Source organism: Abramis brama, assembly GCF_963993115.1.
Source record: "Abramis brama genome assembly, chromosome: 4".
Lineage (NCBI taxonomy): Eukaryota > Metazoa > Chordata > Actinopteri > Cypriniformes > Leuciscidae > Abramis > Abramis brama.
This window is the reverse complement of record NC_139966.1, coordinates 48,306,991-48,326,613: the sequence shown is the minus strand read 5'-3', so window position 1 is coordinate 48,326,613 and position 19,623 is coordinate 48,306,991. Positions and strand designations below refer to the sequence as shown.

The 19,623-nt window shown below is 36.5% G+C and overlaps 2 protein-coding genes and 1 pseudogene across 3 annotated transcripts in view; 1 reads left to right on the top strand and 2 right to left on the bottom strand.

The window, feature by feature from the left end:
* Positions 1-8,665, bottom strand: part of LOC311082206 (scavenger receptor cysteine-rich type 1 protein M130-like) — a gene marked incomplete at both ends in the record, with an annotated part of 77,163 nt that extends 68,498 nt beyond the window's left edge. Inside the window, 4 exons of the mRNA XM_084112941.1 lie at positions 7,511-7,584; positions 7,713-7,846; positions 8,094-8,145; positions 8,644-8,665. Of these exons, the coding sequence (XP_083969067.1) occupies positions 7,511-7,584; positions 7,713-7,846; positions 8,094-8,145; positions 8,644-8,665 (282 nt within the window). The remainder of the gene's footprint in view (positions 1-7,510; positions 7,585-7,712; positions 7,847-8,093; positions 8,146-8,643) is intronic.
* Positions 2,474-7,821, bottom strand: LOC311080728 (antigen WC1.1-like). Its single transcript, XM_084110842.1, has 9 exons — positions 7,694-7,821; positions 7,279-7,584; positions 6,091-6,840; positions 5,909-5,992; positions 5,500-5,817; positions 3,417-3,707; positions 3,225-3,302; positions 2,736-3,050; positions 2,474-2,632 (listed from the first exon to the last, which is right to left on the bottom strand). Exons 6-9 carry the CDS (start codon positions 3,616-3,618, stop codon positions 2,544-2,546), a joined length of 684 nt encoding a protein of 227 aa, XP_083966968.1. The 5' UTR covers positions 3,619-3,707; positions 5,500-5,817; positions 5,909-5,992; positions 6,091-6,840; positions 7,279-7,584; positions 7,694-7,821; the 3' UTR covers positions 2,474-2,543.
* Positions 8,666-10,957: 2,292 nt separating the features above from the next.
* LOC311080742 (EF-hand calcium-binding domain-containing protein 4B-like) lies at positions 10,958-19,576 on the top strand (annotated as a pseudogene). The gene is made up of 16 exons (XR_014609585.1): positions 10,958-11,404; positions 12,123-12,234; positions 12,359-12,496; positions 12,594-12,740; positions 13,153-13,243; positions 13,596-13,691; positions 13,795-13,982; positions 14,071-14,142; positions 14,221-14,266; positions 15,262-15,353; positions 15,446-15,929; positions 16,186-16,324; positions 17,225-17,351; positions 17,467-17,543; positions 18,075-18,684; positions 18,833-19,576. The product of XR_014609585.1 is annotated as an EF-hand calcium-binding domain-containing protein 4B-like (transcript).
* The last annotated feature ends 47 nt before the right edge of the window (positions 19,577-19,623 follow it).

Here is a 19,623-nt window from a genome sequence, read left to right as displayed (position 1 = left end):
CATATACATTTTAAATGTTGTAATGATTCTTTGAGCAGTTCCTGTTGCAGTACAAGTAACAAAGCAGTGACTTTGACAAAGCAGTGAATGGACACAAGCAGTCAGGGGCGTAGTTTTGGGGGGGATTTAAAAATTTAAATCTATGCATTACAACCCCCCCAATATTTATACCATGATCACATGAAAAATATGCAGACCCAAACTTCAACCCCCCCAATGTTCAAACCAAATCTACACCCTTGCAAGCAGTACGAGGATAGTCCACCCAAAACATGAGCATTCTCTCATCATTTACTCTCCTTCATGCCATCCCAGATGTATATGACTTTCTTCTTGACATAAACATAGACAAAGATATTTAAGGAAATAATCCATCTCTGTGAGTCCATAATACAAGTGGATTGTAACCCATGTACGTAAGATTTTTAATAGTTAAAAGAGTTTACATTATTAGTATTTCTTTTATCTAGCCTATTGTTTGACTTCAGAAGGCATTGACTCATCCACTGAGGTCGCATGGATTACCGTCACGCTCACTGTGTGTGTTTTTTAAAGCGTCTTTAGGACTCGCAGAGATGGATTACTTTCTTTACAATCTTAATTCGTGTTTATCTGTAGAAAGAAAGTAAAATGCATCTGGGACAGCATGAGGGTGAGTAAAATAAGAGAGAATTGTATTTTTGGGTGAACTATCCCCTCAACATTCATATGCTATTGGTATGCTAATCCAAGATCAGCATAGATTAATAAGAATAAAGTGAAACCTCTTGTGTACTTGTGAACTGTGTTTGTTTTAATCTAGAGGAAATTGAAATATTTGCTAGTTTATATTAAAATAAATCAGGTGTCTGAAGATCAAGATCCCAGTCATTCAAAGGTGATGTGTCTGAACAGAGTAAGATTATTGTCTGATAGGGACAGTGGATCTCTGGTACTATCACTCCATCCTCTGTGTCAGCATCAGAATTTTGTTTATGGAAAAGTTGCTCCACTCCCTGGAAAATGAGAGAGGAAATGTATTATAATCTAACAATACAAACTGCTTTGAACTCCCCATGCAGTAACACGTTGCAGACTTAAAATATTTATTATATTTATATTTAAGGGATTTTACAGTACTAAATATTTACCTCGGAATCAAGCAGCATTTATCATCTGTAATACTGTTGTGTAACCAGTAGATGGCTGTATTGCCCTATATATAAACATATGGATGTGTATTCCCTAGTTGATGGATGTTTTCAGTCATAATTACTTGCATGTATTAAGTTTTTAATTTGGACATATATTTATTATTAAAGACTATTAAAGATTTAACATTTGTCAAAGAAATGTTCATTTTGAAGTGCACTTTTTTCCTTATTATTAGTCAAATATGGACACAGAAAAAGCAATTTGTTACTCATACTAGATACATATAATAGCTTTATCAGTCATCTTTATCACACAAAAGTAATCAGAATAAATATTGCAACCAGGGCGATACTTCAAAATAATTGAGTGTTTACATATTACGAACAGAGACGTGGTCTGTGGTCAAGTCGTGTCTCTCCTCTTTCAAAAACTTTGCATCGCAAATGAATCAGCAATTGAGAAATTCAGGTTTAAATAGCTTTATTGGCATGGTAAAAAGGCTTTACATTGCCAAAGTTGAATCAGGCAGTGATTGACAGCGCTGTCCTATGGCATCGGTCATTGACTGATACAGTACAGATAGGCTACTGTACAGTACTCTAGCTCAATGTTGTTTGGGGTGGCTGTGGGGAAATATGATCTAATCGAAGCAAATATGATCTAATCGAAGACTGTAACCGAATGTAGATAAACAAGTCATGTAATGATTGGGCTAACAGTTAAATCAAGACAACACTGCTGTATAATGTTATGGGCTCTCACTGAGCTCTAAAATGCCTCTCCACCTGAAAAAAGCCAGTACTGTATTATAAATAGTATTAGTATAGTATTAAAAACAAAATAAAAATCAGACTTACCACGAGTAGGCTAACGTTATCCAGTATCCTCCTGATATAGCGACGATGACTAATGATAAATATCATTCGTCTGTACTATTCCTTCTATAAGAGATCATCTCAACAATATAGTGTAGCAGCAAATAAATACAGATATAAACTTAATATCACTAAAATGAAATAGAAAGCTGCGAATACAGACGCTCACATCCACACATAAACACACCACTGACGTCTTCACTTCCAGGTCACGAAGCTATCAATCAAAAGCTCAGTAACCAATGAGAACACACTGCTACTAGCCCCGCCCCCACGAGAGAAATGTGTCAGAACAGCGAACGAAAACTCCGGGAGCATAAACGAAAACTTCAGAAGCGTAAATGAAAACTCTGGAAGCGCATTTGTAAATTAAGATCAGTGATTGAAATATGAGAAACAGTTAGCAAAACATGCAGTGTATTAAAAACGAAGTAAAAAAAAAATGCCTGCGATTTATTCTTTTTCAGTTTTAGAGATAATTTATTTAGTTTCAATTTATATTTTCATTAGTTTCTTGAAAAGCTACGTTCATTTTTATTGGCACAAGAATAGCTCCATAGAAACTGGAGGAGAAGCTGATGTTGTTGTGGCAGGAGTAGTGGACACTGACAAATCTGTCAAATCTGTCAAAACAGACACAGACAGATTAAAAATCATGTAAATACACAGTTAGTAGCACTAAAATTATGTGAAAATGACTAATATTGCTCAGTGTTTTGCTCTGACTTGCACAGGTGAGTCCAGCGTGCTCTTTGTGGGAGCAGTCAGTGTGGTTCTTCAGGGAGAGAGGACAGTCCCACAGGTGAATCTCATTCCCTCTGCACTCGACTCTGTTCAGCCACACAACACCTTCACCAGCACCAAAGACTGAATTCCCATCAGCCCTCAGTGCTGCTCCACAACCCAGCTGCCTGCAGACCACCTGAGCATCGCTGATGTCCCACAGATCAGCACAGACTGAACCCCACACAGCGTTATGATACACCTCCAGCCTCCCAAAGCACCGGCCCGAACCTCCACTCAGTCTGAGAGGAACATGATCTAAATCACACACAGAAACATCACTGACCAGCAATACATTTACAATGCATTTTATGACTATTTAAAGTTGTGACAAATTATGAATGTGGAATGTGGATTCAGTGTACAAGTGCTCAGATATTAATAATTCAAGATGCTGTGAATAAAGAAAATACATCCTTATAATTATCTTACTTGAACACTGTCTCTGGTGAGGAGATTCTGAGGTAGAACATGTCAGACGACTCCGAGGAGATTCAAGAGTCTGCTCCTCTAAAATTAAAACGTTAAAATTTAACTCAATACTGAATAGAAAAATTATAAATATTAATAATAATTATAATGAAACAAACATGACGTTTTTAAATCAGTTAAATATCTTCTTACCTGAGCAGGTGATCTCGGCCGCTTCACAGTCATTCTGTCCCCAGGGTGAAGATGGACACTGCCATAGAGTGGAATCATGACGTCGACATTTAAAATAATCAAGCCAATTATGAGACTTCAGTCCCTCTGAAGAACTGGGTTCACTGCCAGATCTTCCACAGTTCAGCTCTTGACAGATCAGACTCGCTGTGTCTCTGTCCATCTTGTTGTAACACACATTTCCCCAGGATCCATTGTAGAAAACCTCCACATTCCCTTCACAGCCCTCAGTTAACCTGATCTCTTTAAACTCTAGATGGAAAAGGATGAGATTGAGAATCAATGCATTTAAAACAATTAACTCTTTAATGTCTTCTCACTGTCTTTTTATAAGGAGGCATACAGTGAAATAATTGGTATCAACTTTACATATACAAAATGGAGGACACTAAAACCAAAAATGTGGAAACATTCATGCATTAGTGTATAAATATATAAAACACTAAGTTTTTTTAAAATCGCTTGCACAACATTTCTGAAACTTATTTTTTTTAAACTTACAAAACCACAAAACATGAACACAAGAAGCAAAACATCACACATCTCTTGCAAAAGCAAACACTTCATTTAAATCTATATTACAGTTTTTTTAAATTGTTTTACACACTTTGTACTTGAGGCCCACTTAGCGTAACCATTCACTCATAAACCTAATCTTCAGACCAAGTCTGCAAAACTGCAAGCAGTCAATGTGAAAAATGTAAAACACAAAAAACTATTGTATCTTTAACTTGTTCAGTGCAGTGGAGTGTGCAGGAGTTTATCACACTTACATGTATGTGCACAAATACTGTATATACAGTATGTATGCTCAATCGATAAACTTTACAGTTATTGAACTGAACTGACTTGAGCTGAATAATGACACTATTGGCTTGTTAGAGCTGCTTTACAGCAGAATTTAAAATTGTTACAATTGTGAACCTTCAGTGAAACAATCTGTATTATATAAAGCGCTACAGAAATAAATGTGAATTGACATATTCAGTATATATTTACAAAATAAGCAGAAATCCAAGGGTCAAAATTTCTTTCTCAAAAATTGAGTTTTGATTTCTAAGTGATCAAATTAGGTATATTTACACTAAAAAGAAATGAAAGAGGGTAAAAATAATTTCTTTCTTTCTGAAAAACATTGCATTTTGAATCCAAAGTGATCAATTCATGTTTTCACACCTGATCATTGGGTGTAGGTAATCGGAAAATTATTGTACCATTTAAATGGCAGTATTTTCTGAAATAACACAAGAAAAAAAACACAAGTTTTGAATAATGAGAACTGTGTTAAGCATTTTGCAAAAAGTTTGTTTTACAAATGCAAACTGAGTGTAAAGCAGATAATGTGCTTGCAGTTTTGCACACTTGGTCTGAAGATTAGGTATATGAGTGAATGGTTTCTCTAAGTGGGCTCAAATACCACTTATAGTGTGTAAGCAATTTAAAGCAAAACTGTAATACTAACCAATAATGTGTTTCTTTATTTACACTTTGTCTTCTGATCCAGTCAGTAGTTGTAAGATTTATGGCTTTCATTCACTAAAAAGAACCAAACCATTAGAGTTATTTGTTCGGAAATCAGACTACATTTGTGGCACTCTGTGTTTTACGAGTTCACACTTACAAATGATTAGATAGAGTAAAAGCGTATGTGTATTTGGCGTGCTGTCCGAGGGAGAGCTCTGAGCTCAGAATGTGTCCTGAACCCAGAATACTCTCCCCGTATCTCTGGTTAGGATAGTAACCAAGTGTGAGGAGACAGAAAACACTGTCGAGGAACATAGGCGAGTCGGCTACGTATTTATAGACCCCGTTTCATGCTCATTGGATAGATCATTTGAACGTGCTCCCCACGAACTTTGTTAATACAACATCAGTTAGTGCTGTAGATTCATAGTGTCGTGTTGCGGTGCAAGTAGTTTAGAAAACTCTGTCAGAGTATTTTTGTATATTTAACATGTATAAATACACTTGATCACATACATAGGTTATTGAAATGTTTTAAAATATCGTCAAGTTACTATTTAACTTATTGTTTGCTGTTCACCTGAGCACACGACTCCTACATCCTCCTTGTGTTGACAGTCATGTTTCCCCCAGCCTGGAGAAGAGCAGTTCCACAGGGACGTCTCATTCCCCTCACACTCCACCTCATCCAGCCATATGGGTCCAGAACCAGGACCAAACCAGGCTGGTACCTGCTGGTTACTGAGGGCCACTCCACACTGCAGCTGTCTGCACACCACATGGGCATCTTTAATATCCCAGGAGTCATCACACACTGTCCCCCATGAGCCGCTGTGAAAAACCTCCAGCCTCCCTGCACAGTCTCCCCCAGAACCCACCAGCCTGATGGACCCGCGACCTGATATTCAGAGAGAGAAAAACAGTGCTTGTACATGAACATTATTTATCATTAACAACTAAAGAATCTGCCTAGATGATGATTTTCTCACCAAAGTGTTTGATTGACAGCTGTTGTGTGGAGCTGCAGTTGAGAGTCTGTGGAGAGCTGCAGTTCCTCAGATGAGCTTCACTCTCTGGAGAGAATATTTATTTGTAATTCAGTATTTATCTAAAATGTATACAACATTTTAATCTGAAACCAATGACTTTATCATGGTGTGAATTTGCTCACCAGAGCAGACGACTCCAACATCTCGACTATGAGAACATTCAGCTCAACTCCATGAAGAGACGGAACATTCTGAGAGTTTTGTTTCATTCCCGACACAATCAAACACATCAGCCCAGATTTCACCACTTCCCTCTCCAAACCAGTCTGATCCCACAACAGACACAGCAATCCCACAATTCAGCTGTCTACAGAGGACACTGGCAGCTCTCATATCCCAGCATGCATCACACACTGTGCCCCATTCATTGAGGAACCGAAGCTCCACTCTTCCAGAACAAGAGTCTGTGCCGTTTATTCCATTGACCAGTCTGAGATCAGTGTAACCTGTGCAGAGAACTGACAGCTTATTTAAACATGAAACTAGAATCCAGATAATTGAGCAATACAACATCAGTATATTAGGTATGTAATTTATCTAAATAAATGCCAAATGTTTATACTTAACCAGAACAAATCACTCCCACATCATTATCATGGGAACAGCTGTGTATCTGTGAAGATGATCGTGAACAGTCGTCTATTTGAGACTCATTTCCTCTGCACTGAATCTCCTCTGACCAAACTCGACCCTTTCCTTTTCCAAAAGCATCTTCTCCCAGCACCTGTACAGGAGCCCCACAGTCCAGCTCTCTACACACAACCTCTGCATCCTGCTGGTCAAAGGCAGCGTCACACACTGAACCCCGTCCTTCTGTACGAAGCATCTCCACTCTCCCAGAGCACAGGTGAAACGAAGCCTTCGCTCTGAGTCTTTGAATTATAAAGACAGATCATTAATTAAACAAATTTATTCACCTGGAACACTAGAAAAATCTTAATTCAATTTTGACACTTTGTATTTCATTAATTCACTTAATCTGCACTTATTTTATCTGTAATTTTATTTTTCATCTGTAATTTTATAATCTTCATTAAATAAAGAATGTAAATAAGATTGTCAAATCAGACTGTGAATAATAAAAAAGACATTACATAGGCCTATTTAGTGGTGATTCTCTGCAAATAAAATTTCTTATAAGAAAATAAGGAATGGGGATATATATAATATCATAAACAAATTAATTAAACAGATTGCATGTTTCATAAAATTGACACGGATGAAGTTTGTCCTCACCAGCATACAGAAACATTACATTGCTTGAGTGAGAATTGTGAAAGAGTGATGTGATAAGTTGAGGGGAAGATTACCTGAACAGACGACACCAGCATCTTGATCATGATTACAGTCCTGTGCCAAATGGCTATATGATGTGCAGTCTTTCAGTGCAGTCTCTGATCCACTACACTGTACATATCCCATTGAAATTGGTCCTGATCCACGTCCAAAGTGAGCTTCATGTGTTGCCGTCCCACAGTCCAGCTCTCTACACACCACTGCAGCATCAGCAATATCCCAGTCCCAATGACACACTGTTCCCCACTGACCATCATGAAGAACCTCCACTCTTCCAGCACAGGGATTATTGCCATTCACCAACCTCACACTCACACTGTCTACACATGAGCGACAGGGAGACAACTAAATATACCAGTGTAAGTGTAACATTACATGTAAATGATTTCAGCTCATATGAAAGAATAAAGTACCTCTTTATGTACCTACCAGAGGTGCTGAGCTTTACCAGATAGCACAGAAACATCAGCATCAGACAGCTCTTCATCTTCTGCTCGACACACACTCGTCAGCTCAGAATGCAGCACAAGTTTCTCCTCTGCTCCCTCAAACACACTGAAGAAACTGGCTCCTGTCAGTCCCCTAAAGAGAGAGAGACTCTCACAGCTGCCAATGACACTCACTGTTACCTTATTAGACACAACAGAGGAAATCATCAAACAACTTCAGTGACAAATCAGAGGAGGCATTTCTGATTTACACCATATATATCAAGAGAACATCTGCGCTGATGAACGGGACTCCTCCTCCACCATGAAAAGACACTTCACAGAGGATATAATCATATCTTTCATAAGTCAGGATGGAGAGAAAGTCACACTAAACTTACAGGAGATTGATAGAGAAACACTGCAGGTTATATTCAGCATCAAAGCCTGTCACTGCACACAGGAGATACAAGACTGATGACTGATTTTTGTCTGATCACTTCAAACACTTGTAACTTAGTAGAAAATATTTTTTTCATGAATTATTTGAATAAATGTAAAAATTTAATCTCATTGATTCTGGATAAATTATGCATAATATTACTAAATGTGGAATTTACTGTTTTGATCTTTTATTCTAAAAATACAATTGTATTACACCATACTACAAATATATTGTTGCTAAACTATTCAGATGTGTTTTTATTAAATACATTAAATATTATCTACATAAATAGGTAAACCTATTTAAAAAAATAAAAATAACAGCAATGAATGTGCGTTTAATGCTGTATTTGTCCAGTAGATGGCAGCAAAACACCTCTTATTGTAAAGACTATAGTGTTGCACATGAGGGAGAGTGAATCAATGGTTTTTCTTCACTTATATCAACATTTATAAGTAACTTGTTTCATGTAGTAGAGCTCATTTCAACTGCACATTGATTTTTACACTTTATCTGCTGTTGGGCCATTTCACCGAATGGGTGACATAATGACATTTGCTTGTTGTAACTTCAAAATTAAACTTTAATTTTTAATCTTTTTTCAACACTGAATCAAATACTACACATACTTAACTTTAGGCAACTTTATTTTTCATAAATCTCAGGCAACTTTATTTTTGACAAGGTTTCTAAGCAGAAGATGGACGTTCTCAGTCCTGTTGCTGAAACTCATGTGCTGTTTAAAAAGCATGTCAGTTCATTCCTTTGTTTTCCCCACAGTTAAGTGTTTATTTTAAAGAAATTGTTTGTTATATGTTCAAATAACTGATATTTGTGACAACAACAACAACAACAACAACAAAAAACACTATATTAAGGCAAGGTGTATTTTAATACAAAACACAAAGCCATTTTTTCATTTTAAAGAAGACCGAAGCCTCAAGTTATCATTTTTTTTTTAATAATTTAATTTATTAAACAATTGTATAAATGATGGACCAAACAAAACTGATAAAAACAGTGGTTTACCTTTATTTTTTTAGAAAAAGAAAAAAAATTGTAACAGAAATGAACACTTGGTAACAGGAATGAGTGTCCATATGTGTGTGCAGTGTGTGTATGAGAGAGAGTGTACATGACTGTGCATGTGTGTGTATGAGAGAGTGTACATGACTGTGTGTGCATGAGATTTCTGTGTTGAAGTGATGTACTATGCGCTAGTACTTCACAGTGAAGGAGGTGGAAAGAGAAAGAAGGAGAGAGAGAAGAAGAGAGAGGGAGGGAGCGGGAAGTTAAGACAGAAAGGGGGGAAAGAGGGTTGCGGTGTGTTTCGATCTTTCCCTTGCAGGATGCCATGGGTGTGTGTTTCTGACACCTGAATGGGTTCTCTCAATCTACAAACTACAAGAAAGAAAAAGACAAAAGGTTTAAGTCACTTCGTGGCGGACTGTCTCCCTGGAAGCATGATATTCACATTGTAAAACTAATACTAATGTCTACTATTTAACAAATTGCAACCTTAAAACTCATAATTCAGGTGAATAGTATTATATATCAAATAATATTTACAATATTAAATCAACAAAACAGAGGACTCTACTCACTCCTGTTACTTTAACTCACTCCTGTTATTTTTCACATGAGTAACAGGACTGAAAGTAACAGGATTGAGTTTTTAAGCAAAAAAGTTATCAAATATATGACATATGGCAACATAGCATACATGCTAATAGCATGAGGACACTGAGCAAATTCTAGTGACTAACCAAAAGTTTATATTTTTAAAATAAACAAATAACATCTAAGAAATAATTTAGGTAACAGGACGGTACGTTGAGATTGACCTTCTCAGTCATATTTACAATTTCATCAAATATACATAAATTAAAATAAGAGGACTTACTTATGGTCTTCCCAAAAATATTTTGTTATTTGGTACATATTTATCTAAAATATTAGATAAAATATTTTTTTCTCATAAAAAAAAAAACTTTTTAAAGCATAGATTGTATATAAAGTCACACAGCAATGCAAAAAAAAGAGAGAGATTTCTGAAGGATTTTAATCATTATTTCATGGTAAAGTTTAGAGATAGAGAGTGGGGACATGCAACAAATGCTATTTTTTTTGTGTTCTAGTTTTTATGAATGTTTTTAATTCTACGTTTTAAATTTGCAGTTAGCTTAATGTGCGGGACACATAAAAATGTATTTTAGAGTTAATTTTTATACATTTTATACAAATAATGTTGTGGGGACAGAAATGTGGAAGTTATAATGCGGTGCAATGGTTTAATAGCCTATAGCCTAGACCCAGAGTGACCGAATGTAGGCCTATTCACTCTCTTTAGCGGGATTTTAATATAAGGTTTTTCACTGATAATCTTTTAAATTTGCATTGTAATCTTGATTATTTGGCCTTTTCATATGAGGTTAGCATGTACATGATGATGGTTCATTCCAGAAGAAATGGAAATGGAAACATTTATCACTACATCCGCTCTCCACACTTCACTCATTTACTGGATTTAATTAAGTTAATTCCAACTTTTCTTTTTTGAATAGACCTGGAAGAGTAACACTTGTAAGAAATAGCAGGACGTGTCAACCTTTATCTGTCTGTCAGTCGTGTAAAAGTTCATTTTAATTGATTCGTAATATTCATAATAAAATTCATAATAAACCTTAGCAAGTTCAACTTGAGTTGAGATCAAACAGGAAATTTCACCACAGAAACCTCTTCCTGTCCCCCCTTGATATTGTGGTGGTGGGACATCAACGTAAAGTGACAGTTCTGCTCACCAATAACATCAGCAGCGATGATGACTAAGACTAATCTGCATTTCACTTCTCAAAGTCTTAACATTCCTAAAGACGAAAAGGATTGCTGATGTGTTGCACTCTCTCTGTTTCTTTCAGCTGGGACCCACAGCAGGCATTCAGTACAAGACAATAAATGATGTTTCCTGAATTAATCAGCATAATTCCCTGTATTGGATCTAGCTTTGGATTGTACATGATCCTGAGCTGTTGAAGGACGGTCAAGGTAAGCAGCGCTGGAATCATGTCAGAGATCGGACACGTTAGAGACACACGGGTCACCAGCAGTGGCTCAGACCAGGATGAGAAGCAGCCGAAACCGCAGCCAAGGAAAAGTGTGAAGAAGAACGCAGGATGGGGACACATTGCTATGTTGGACAAAATAGAGGACTTCTTTCAGATCTGTGACAGCGAGGGAAAAGGCTTCATCACACGCACTGATATTAGGGTAAAGTAGGGGTCCTTAACTTTACAGGTCCTCCACCACTTGATATTTTCATTCTTTCATTGTTATTATTTTATTTTTTATTTTATTTTTTACATCTGCCATACAGCTCTGTATGCAAATTATGTCTTTTGTATTTTTTAGCTTTATAAGACCACAATTTCTTTTTTTTTTATTAAAATATTAAGGGTGCTTATGTTTCTATTACAGTTCAGGCAAGGAAAGAGGAGCGGAGGACCTAAATTGTAGTAGTCTTTTATTTACAAAAATGAAAACAAAGATAATCCAAAACACTGGAATTGTAGGACTAGATAAATGTAACAGTTTCTGCTTCTAAAGACAACACAGGACAATTGAACTGCAACAATCTGAGAGCTAAAATACACAGGCTAAATGAGGAACCAAACAAGACACAGGTGAACATAATCAATTAACCAATGAGTAACCATAGTAACAAAGGACACGCAAACAGGAGCTAAATGCAGGAAGGAAACACAGAAACCAAATGAAACACAACATAAGAGTCCACAAACAGAACATAACCATAACAGTTGCATTATTTTCCCTCCTGTTTAAAAGGATTTGTTATTTACAATGTTCTAGTACAAAGGGTTCGGGCGTTAGGCCGAGAATATCTAGATGGCTGAAAATAGTGTTAATGATGTCATTTTTCCATCTGTTTCTTGAGTATTTAATCATACCATCATTCTCTCTATCTTAGAGGCTACACAAAGAATTGCCACTCACTGCTGAGGAACTCGAGAACGTTTTTGACTCACTAGATCTTGACAAAAATGGATACCTGACCATGGGAGAGTTTTCCTCTGGATTCAGTGAGTTTATGATCATCTCCTTACCATTCAGATGATCTATTAAAAAATAATTTGTTATTTGGTACATATTTATAGCACAGCAAATTACACACTTTTACAAGGTGGATCTGTAACTGTTCCCCAGGTAACTTTCTTTATGGATGAAGAGTTTCCAAGAGGAACTAATGAATACACCCTCTCAGAGCTCCGGGGATGAAGATGATGAAGAGAGACATTTTAGCGTGTTGATGGAGAGCTTGGGTGCTAGCAATGTGTTTGAGGAGTCAGTACTGATGTTTTACACTTGACATTACATGGCATTACAATAAAACATTAGCTTTATATTGTTACAAGCAGTAACGGTTCTCTCTTCAATTCAGCCCGAGTGAGGTTCGCAGCCTGTGGACTCGGCTCAGGAAGGATGAGCCTCACCTCTTGTCCAACTTTGAAGAGTTCCTGGCCCGTGTCACATATCAAATCAAAGAGGCACAACAAGAGAGGAAGGAGATGGAGAGCACCCTCAGAAGGTGACATGATGATTCTTAATTTCCTTAATTATGTTACTTGTGAATAATCCCCGTTTAGAGGCTTAATGTAATTCCCTATAGAATGCTGTTTTATCCCAGTCCAGTGACCACCAAGTTTAGGAGTTACCCAGGTTTTTACAGTACTTCTGGTGGGAATAAAATGTATTTTGATCAAATCTAGGTCAGAATGATGTGATTTACAACATGCATTGTTTAAAGATACACATTAAATCTCATGATCCTTTAATTATTACCTAACTGGATGTTCAGGTCTGAGCCAGTGTTTTGGAATGTAAATACTGTGAGAATTCGGAAATAATAATATAATATGAAAGACTTGTTTGTGGTTTATCTTTTTATTGTATTAGGCTAAATGCATGTTTTAACATTGAACGCCATTGTCATTGCACAGGAAAGCAGCCACACATGACAACGAAATTCGCAGATTATATGAGGAAATGGAGCAACAGATCATTAATGAAAAAGATCAAGCAATTCTGAAGGTAAAAACACTCTTTTGAACTGTTGCATGTGCTTTTACACTATACAGTTGAGAAGATTTTTTTAAAAAGAGAAATTAATACTTTTATTCAGCAAGGATGCATTAAATGAATCAAACGTGTCAGTAAAGGCATTTGAACTTTCTAGAATTCTGAAAAAATGTATCACAGTTTCCACAAAAATATTAAGCAACACAACTGTTTTCAACATTGATAATAAGAAGAAATGTTTCTTGAGCAGCAAATCAGCATATTAGAATGATTTCTAAAGGATCATGTGACACTGAAGACAATTCAGCTTCTTAAATGTCAGTTATTTCGAATTGTAATAATATTGAAATTGACTCTCTTCCAGGACTCTGAACATCTGCAGTTGCGCAGTCAGGACCTCCAGCAGCGGCTCCGTTGTAAAGAACAGGATTTGGAGCAGCTTTTCCAAAAACAAAGGAGGGTGAGTGCCACAAATGAACAGGCAGAATCATACAAAATCTTATACTTTTGTGGCACTCACACCTTTTTCAACTCACAGCTTTTTGATATCATTTTTTTTTCAGTTAGAGCGACAATGCCGTGACCTTCACAGCGAACAACAGGAGAGTCGACTGGAGAATGTTAAACTGAAAATGAGCAATGAGGAGTTGTGTCGTGAACTTGAGCACACCTGTCAAGAGCTGGAGTTGGCTCAGGAGCAGCTGGGCGTTCTGCAGGAGCAGGCCTCTCGACTACAGCAGGAGAGAGAGATGTCAGTCTGTGTGTTTGTTACGTACACACACAAATCCCACCAGTATCTGTGTGTCTCTCATACACACACATGCTTTTTACCCTCACAGGGAGATGTACAGAATCACAGAAGGCTTGCAGAGAGAAAAACACAGCTTGATGAAACAGTTAGATCTACTCAGGTGAGCTTGGCACATCCTCACATATCATGAAGAGAAAGACAAACAACAAAAATCTAAAATTAAATGTTGTTCTTTTAGAGAAATGAATAAACATCTACGAGATGAGCGAGACATTAGCTTTCTGGTAAGTTTAACCATTTTTAAATCAATTTTTTTTTTTTTTTTTTTTTTTTTACATTTTAATTTTAGTTACTTTTTTTGTAATTTGGTTGTACGTTTTTGTAATTTTTATTAGAAAAAATAAATATATTATATATAATAATATATATATATATATATATATATATATATATATATATATATATATATATATATATATATATATATATATATATATTTAGTTTTTAGTAATTTTAGTTTAGTTTTAGTTTAATACTTTAGTAACTTAAACTAAACAAATTGAACATGAATGTTGCCATAGCAGCAAGTCAAAAATCATTTTAAATTTAACTTCTATTTTATTTCAATTAACGTAAATGTTTTTCAAAATATTTTAGTTTAATTAATTATAACAACACTTATTTATGCTTCTCATGATCTTAGAAACATTTCGTTCTAAAGCTTAGACATTCTAAATTAATTTAGCAGACATATAATTATGCCTACATATGAATTCTCTATGAAACTACAATTTTATTTTATTATAATTTTTGTGTGTAAGTTTGTGTCAGTTAACATTTATTTTATTTCAATGAACGTAAATGTTTTTAAAATATTTATATTTTTAGTTGATGACAACAACTTTCCTTGATGATTTATGATTTATGTTTCTCATAATTTTTCCCTAAAGCTTAGACACTAGAAATAAACTGTATAATGTGTGTGTGTGTGTGTGTGTGTATAATATTTTATTTAATTGTTTATATTTTATATTAATGTTTTAATTTGGTTTAGTTTAAAAAAAGCTCAAATAAGACAGCTTGGGCATTTTTTTGGTCACATAATAATTCCCATATTTCTTTTTTTTTGTGTGTGTGTGTGTGTTTTCATTGTTTTGATGACTTACTGTTTTTCTAAAATGTGGAAAATATTAATAATAGAAAATGAGTGGGTGTGTCACAACTTTTGACTAATAAGAGCTATCGAAAAAAACAGAATATCTCCTTGTAATTACAACAGAAACGCAGCAATTCAATGAAGAAATCCTCACGCAAGCACAGACTGAGCGCAGCTTCAATAAAATACACTGAGAGGAAACCATCTGTCAAAAAGTGAGACATCTTCACATATTCTCATGCGAATTCCTACGTACATGATTTAATAACATGGAAACATTTACTCTCACCTCTCACTGTCACTTCAGAGAAGTTGACGAGGAGGAAGTGACTCAGCGCTCTAACAGGAAGACCACCTCTTTAGCAAACAATCACCGTTCACCCTTCACTGCAGGGGATGATGGGAAGCCGGAGGTGGATGTGCAATCTCAGAAGGTGTTTGGGGACTCAGACGGTGTCAATGACAGGGGGGATGTGGAGGATGCGCCACCGGATGGTTGGCCTCTACGCAGAGTCATATCCATCGAGGAGGACCACCTCCCCCACCTGTTACAAGGAGACCCTCACCTTCTTCTGCATCAGCTCAGTGAGGAAGAAGAGGAGCGAGCCGGAGAGGAAGAAGGTCAGGGGGATCTAGAGACGAGCTCCCTCTACCTGTCCAATGCGTCTCTGGCCTCTGCTGACTCTCCACCACCAGTTAGGGTGAAGAAGCCGTCTAAGAACAAATGGATCAGAGGAAACATGCCCTCATCTGCACGGGGTCAGCCTGTCGGGAAGGAGACCCACCAGCAGGTCAGTGACAGGGACATATCATAGAGTACCTCATTTCATATGTTTTTGCATATTAAAGGACAGTTACAAAATAATTCTTGATTTATTAAAAAATCTGAGACAGAGTGAAAGTGCAAGAGACTTTAATACACTTTACATGGGCCAAAGTCTTGAAGTCCACATATTATGTTATTTAGTGTTTTTTACTGTGTGCACTCAACACAACTAGCTGTTAGCTTTACTTTAAAGTTGTCACTGTGTGTATTTTTGGCTACAGGGTCCTGCAGAAGGTGCTGCCGCATCCCCTCAACGCCTCTTTAAGGTCATTCTGGTGGGAAACTCCAGCGTTGGTAAAACCGCACTGCTGAGACGCTTCTGTGATGGACAGTTTCATTCTGCCACCTCAGCCACTGTGGGTAAGATGCTCTCCCGCTCCATGTGCAATTTACAATTTAACTTCGCACAAGTTGGTGAGTGGACAGGTCAGTTCAAGTGGGTTTAACAGAAGACTTTGCAATGAGGGATTTTCAGTAAATGCAAATTGGTTGCCCTTTTACTGGAGATTACCTTATTGAATCAGAAGGATGAATTACTACATTTATTTTGTGTTATGATATAAATGGCTCTCGAAACTGATTTACCTGTGCATTATTATTGTGCAAACATAGAATTACTTCTTAAAGGCGTTTCGGTGCATTGGGTTTGAATATGTGTGTGAGTGTTAATGAAAACCTACTATGCTATATCTGATGGATTTCTTAAAGCAGGCAACATCACATGAAAGGGCTTGGGAAGTCACACTCCCTGCATTTAAACCCTGCCACACATTGCACAGCAGATTATGTCAAACACCATCAGTTCACTTTATTCAATGTTTCTAGCCTTTCACCCCTGGACTCTAGTGGCCCATAACAACCTGGACGCTTAAATTCATTGTATTAGTTACAAGTGAACTAAATGGCAATTAACGCTGGACTTTGCTTAGCCAGATTAGTTCCTTTCAATCAGCTGGTCCCAAGTAAATTTTTTAGTGAATGTTATTTTTACTTGGTTCGATATTTTGCTTTATAATTCAATGACTTTCATTAGCATGTGGCAAAAGTGTTCAAAACGCCTGTATATTCCACACCAACCACAGAAATATTACTCAACAGTGACCTCTAGTGGCCATTATCCCTCACTGCAGGAGTGGTTTGCTGTCTGTTTTGATTTCATAAAGTATTTGTTATGCCTTTATTTAGTTGTGTATATTTTTAGTTAACTTCATGTGTGTACTGCACATTTATATATAACTTAAGTTGTGTTGTGCTGTACAGGCATTGACTATAGTGTGCGGACACTGAATTTGGGGGACAGTCACATTGCTCTTCAGCTATGGGAAGCAACGTGAACGTCAACTATGAGCGAGAAGTGCAGACAAAGGAGGCTGATATGCTTGCAGAGGTGTGCTCTCTCACACACAGTATATCCTACAATATTTACATCATATGCTTTGCTTTCACGAGTCTACATCACTATATTCAACACATTATGCACAGATGTTTGTTATATTTGGTAGGAAACAAACCTGATGTTCTACGAGTGCAGTGCTTATACTGGAGCTAATGTGTTGGAGGCCATGATACATCTGGCCAGGTAAGAACTGAAAAACACATGAATGCAACGTTACCAAATGTACTATGTTTAGCTGTGATCTTTGTAACACCTCACCCAGGGGTTGCAACCCACAAAAAAGAGACATTTATAAAACTGTGAGGCCGTTAGATGTCTGCAAACATTATCAGATGTCGAATGTTGAGATCACATGACCAGCTCAATACTACTAAATACTACACAGTAACCCCACTATAATCACACTTTCAGCTGTCGAACAAATTAAAAATGGTTACATTTAAATAAATGTAAGTTAAATTTATGTAAGTGTTCATTAATGATGATAAATATCAAAGTTGCATTTACAGAATCCAATAAAATATAAATTATTTTCTTAATGTTTTTGGTTGTGCTCCCATTTTTTATTTTTTCGACAGCTATATCTGTCTGTCTGTCTATCTATCTATCTATCTATAGATATAGATATATAGATATATACATATATAGAGATATAGATGTATATAAAATAAAATAAGAAGACTTTTATGTTAAAGAACACTGATGTTTTTGCAGAGTCCTGAGGGAACAGGAGGACAGAATATGGGTGAACACGGTCAGACTTGTGGATCAACCACTGAAGAAGAAATCCTGCTGCAAGTGACCACACACACATACACACTTATGGGTGAAATCACTCTGCGCTTTATGTATCATCATCAGACCTTATACTCAGTGTAAATAATTTAATGGTGGCTGCAAATTCACTTATACCTGAATCAAGCACTAATAGCGTAATGTGTAAAAAGGTTTATGTCCAGTTGTCAAAGAGCATTGTAACTCTGTGCTCATCTGATATGTGTCCAACTGTAGATTACGTATATTATAGTCACAGGACACTTTGTCACACCTCATTTAAAATGATCTTTGTACATATTCTATTTTGTTAACAATACCAACCCATTCTTTTTTAATGGAGTGTAGGTGGCACTACATCCAACTAAACACATTCAACCAGGAAAGAACAAAGTCATTTTGGAAAAAATCATTTTGGTGATTGTTACTTCATTTATTAATTGCTTGGACTGTCAATGGAAGGACAAAAATCTCTCAGATTTCTTCTAAAATATCTTCATTTGTATTTCGAAGATGAACGAAAGTCTTGCAGGTTTGGAACGACATGAGGGTGAGTAAATTATGACTTTTTTTTTTTTTTTGGGTGAACTAAGCCTTTAAGGAAGATCCATTATGTCATGTACATATACACATTTTCACCACCCTTACATTCTTTGCCTACATGATTGACACATGTTTTATTATGTGTGTCTCTGTAGGAATTCTTGAAAGACAAATCTCAGCGTGAGGAGGCTCTGAAGAAATACAAGGAAAAGAAAATGGCAACATATCAGCTGTTGAAGAGAAAAACCAAGAAGGGTCAGCCCAACCTCAACCTGCAGATGGAGCTATTGCTGCAAAAGATTCAAGCGCAGCGCAAATAACTCACATCAGACTTAAAAACTGTTTCAAGCTGTTTAAAGCATTTTAAAGTAAAAATGCACCATCACACAATAAAATGTGCAGTTTAGGTGAGTGTTTTTTATTTATTTTTTACATAATTGTTTTTTTCTTTCTTTTGTTTATTAGGCAAAATATTGATATCAAAATGAAGTTTTATGTAACAAAGTTCGGGAGGAGCATGTTCAGGTAATCATCCAATCAGCACAAGAAGAAGCCAGTATAAATAAAGCCTTCCCTTACCTCCTGTCTCATGACAAAATTCTCAGCATCCCACCACCACCCCATCACCTCACACTCGGCTGGGTCTGCTCATAGATACCTATGGTCTATACATTCATAGGGGGGAGTACTCTGGGGTCGGGCTGAATTCCGAGCTCGGAGCCCTCCCCCCGGACAGCAAGCCAAATACGCATTATAATTTTATATCAGATTTCATTAACGTGAACTCGTGAAATAAAAGATAATAGGCCAAATATTAAAATACAAGCAGCAAAATACAAATTTGTTGCAATACATGTAACCTGTTATACAAAAATATCTCGGATAATAAAAACATGAATCTTTAACAGCAGTTTAAGAAACCCCCATATCTCCAGGAACTGTAATA

Bases quoted from the DNA above. Each gene is read 5' to 3' on its own strand.
- LOC311080728 (XM_084110842.1), bottom strand. From the start codon at position 3,618: ATGGACAGAGACACAGCGAGTCTGATCTGTCAAGAGCTGAACTGTGGA. The intron at 3,051-3,224 runs GTAAGATAATTA...TGTGTGATTTAG, and splicing joins TCACCAGAGACAGTGTTCAA to ATCATGTTCCTCTCAGACTG. The intron at 2,633-2,735 runs GTCAGAGCAAAA...CTGTTTTGACAG, and splicing joins CGCTGGACTCACCTGTGCAA to ATTTGACAGATTTGTCAGTG.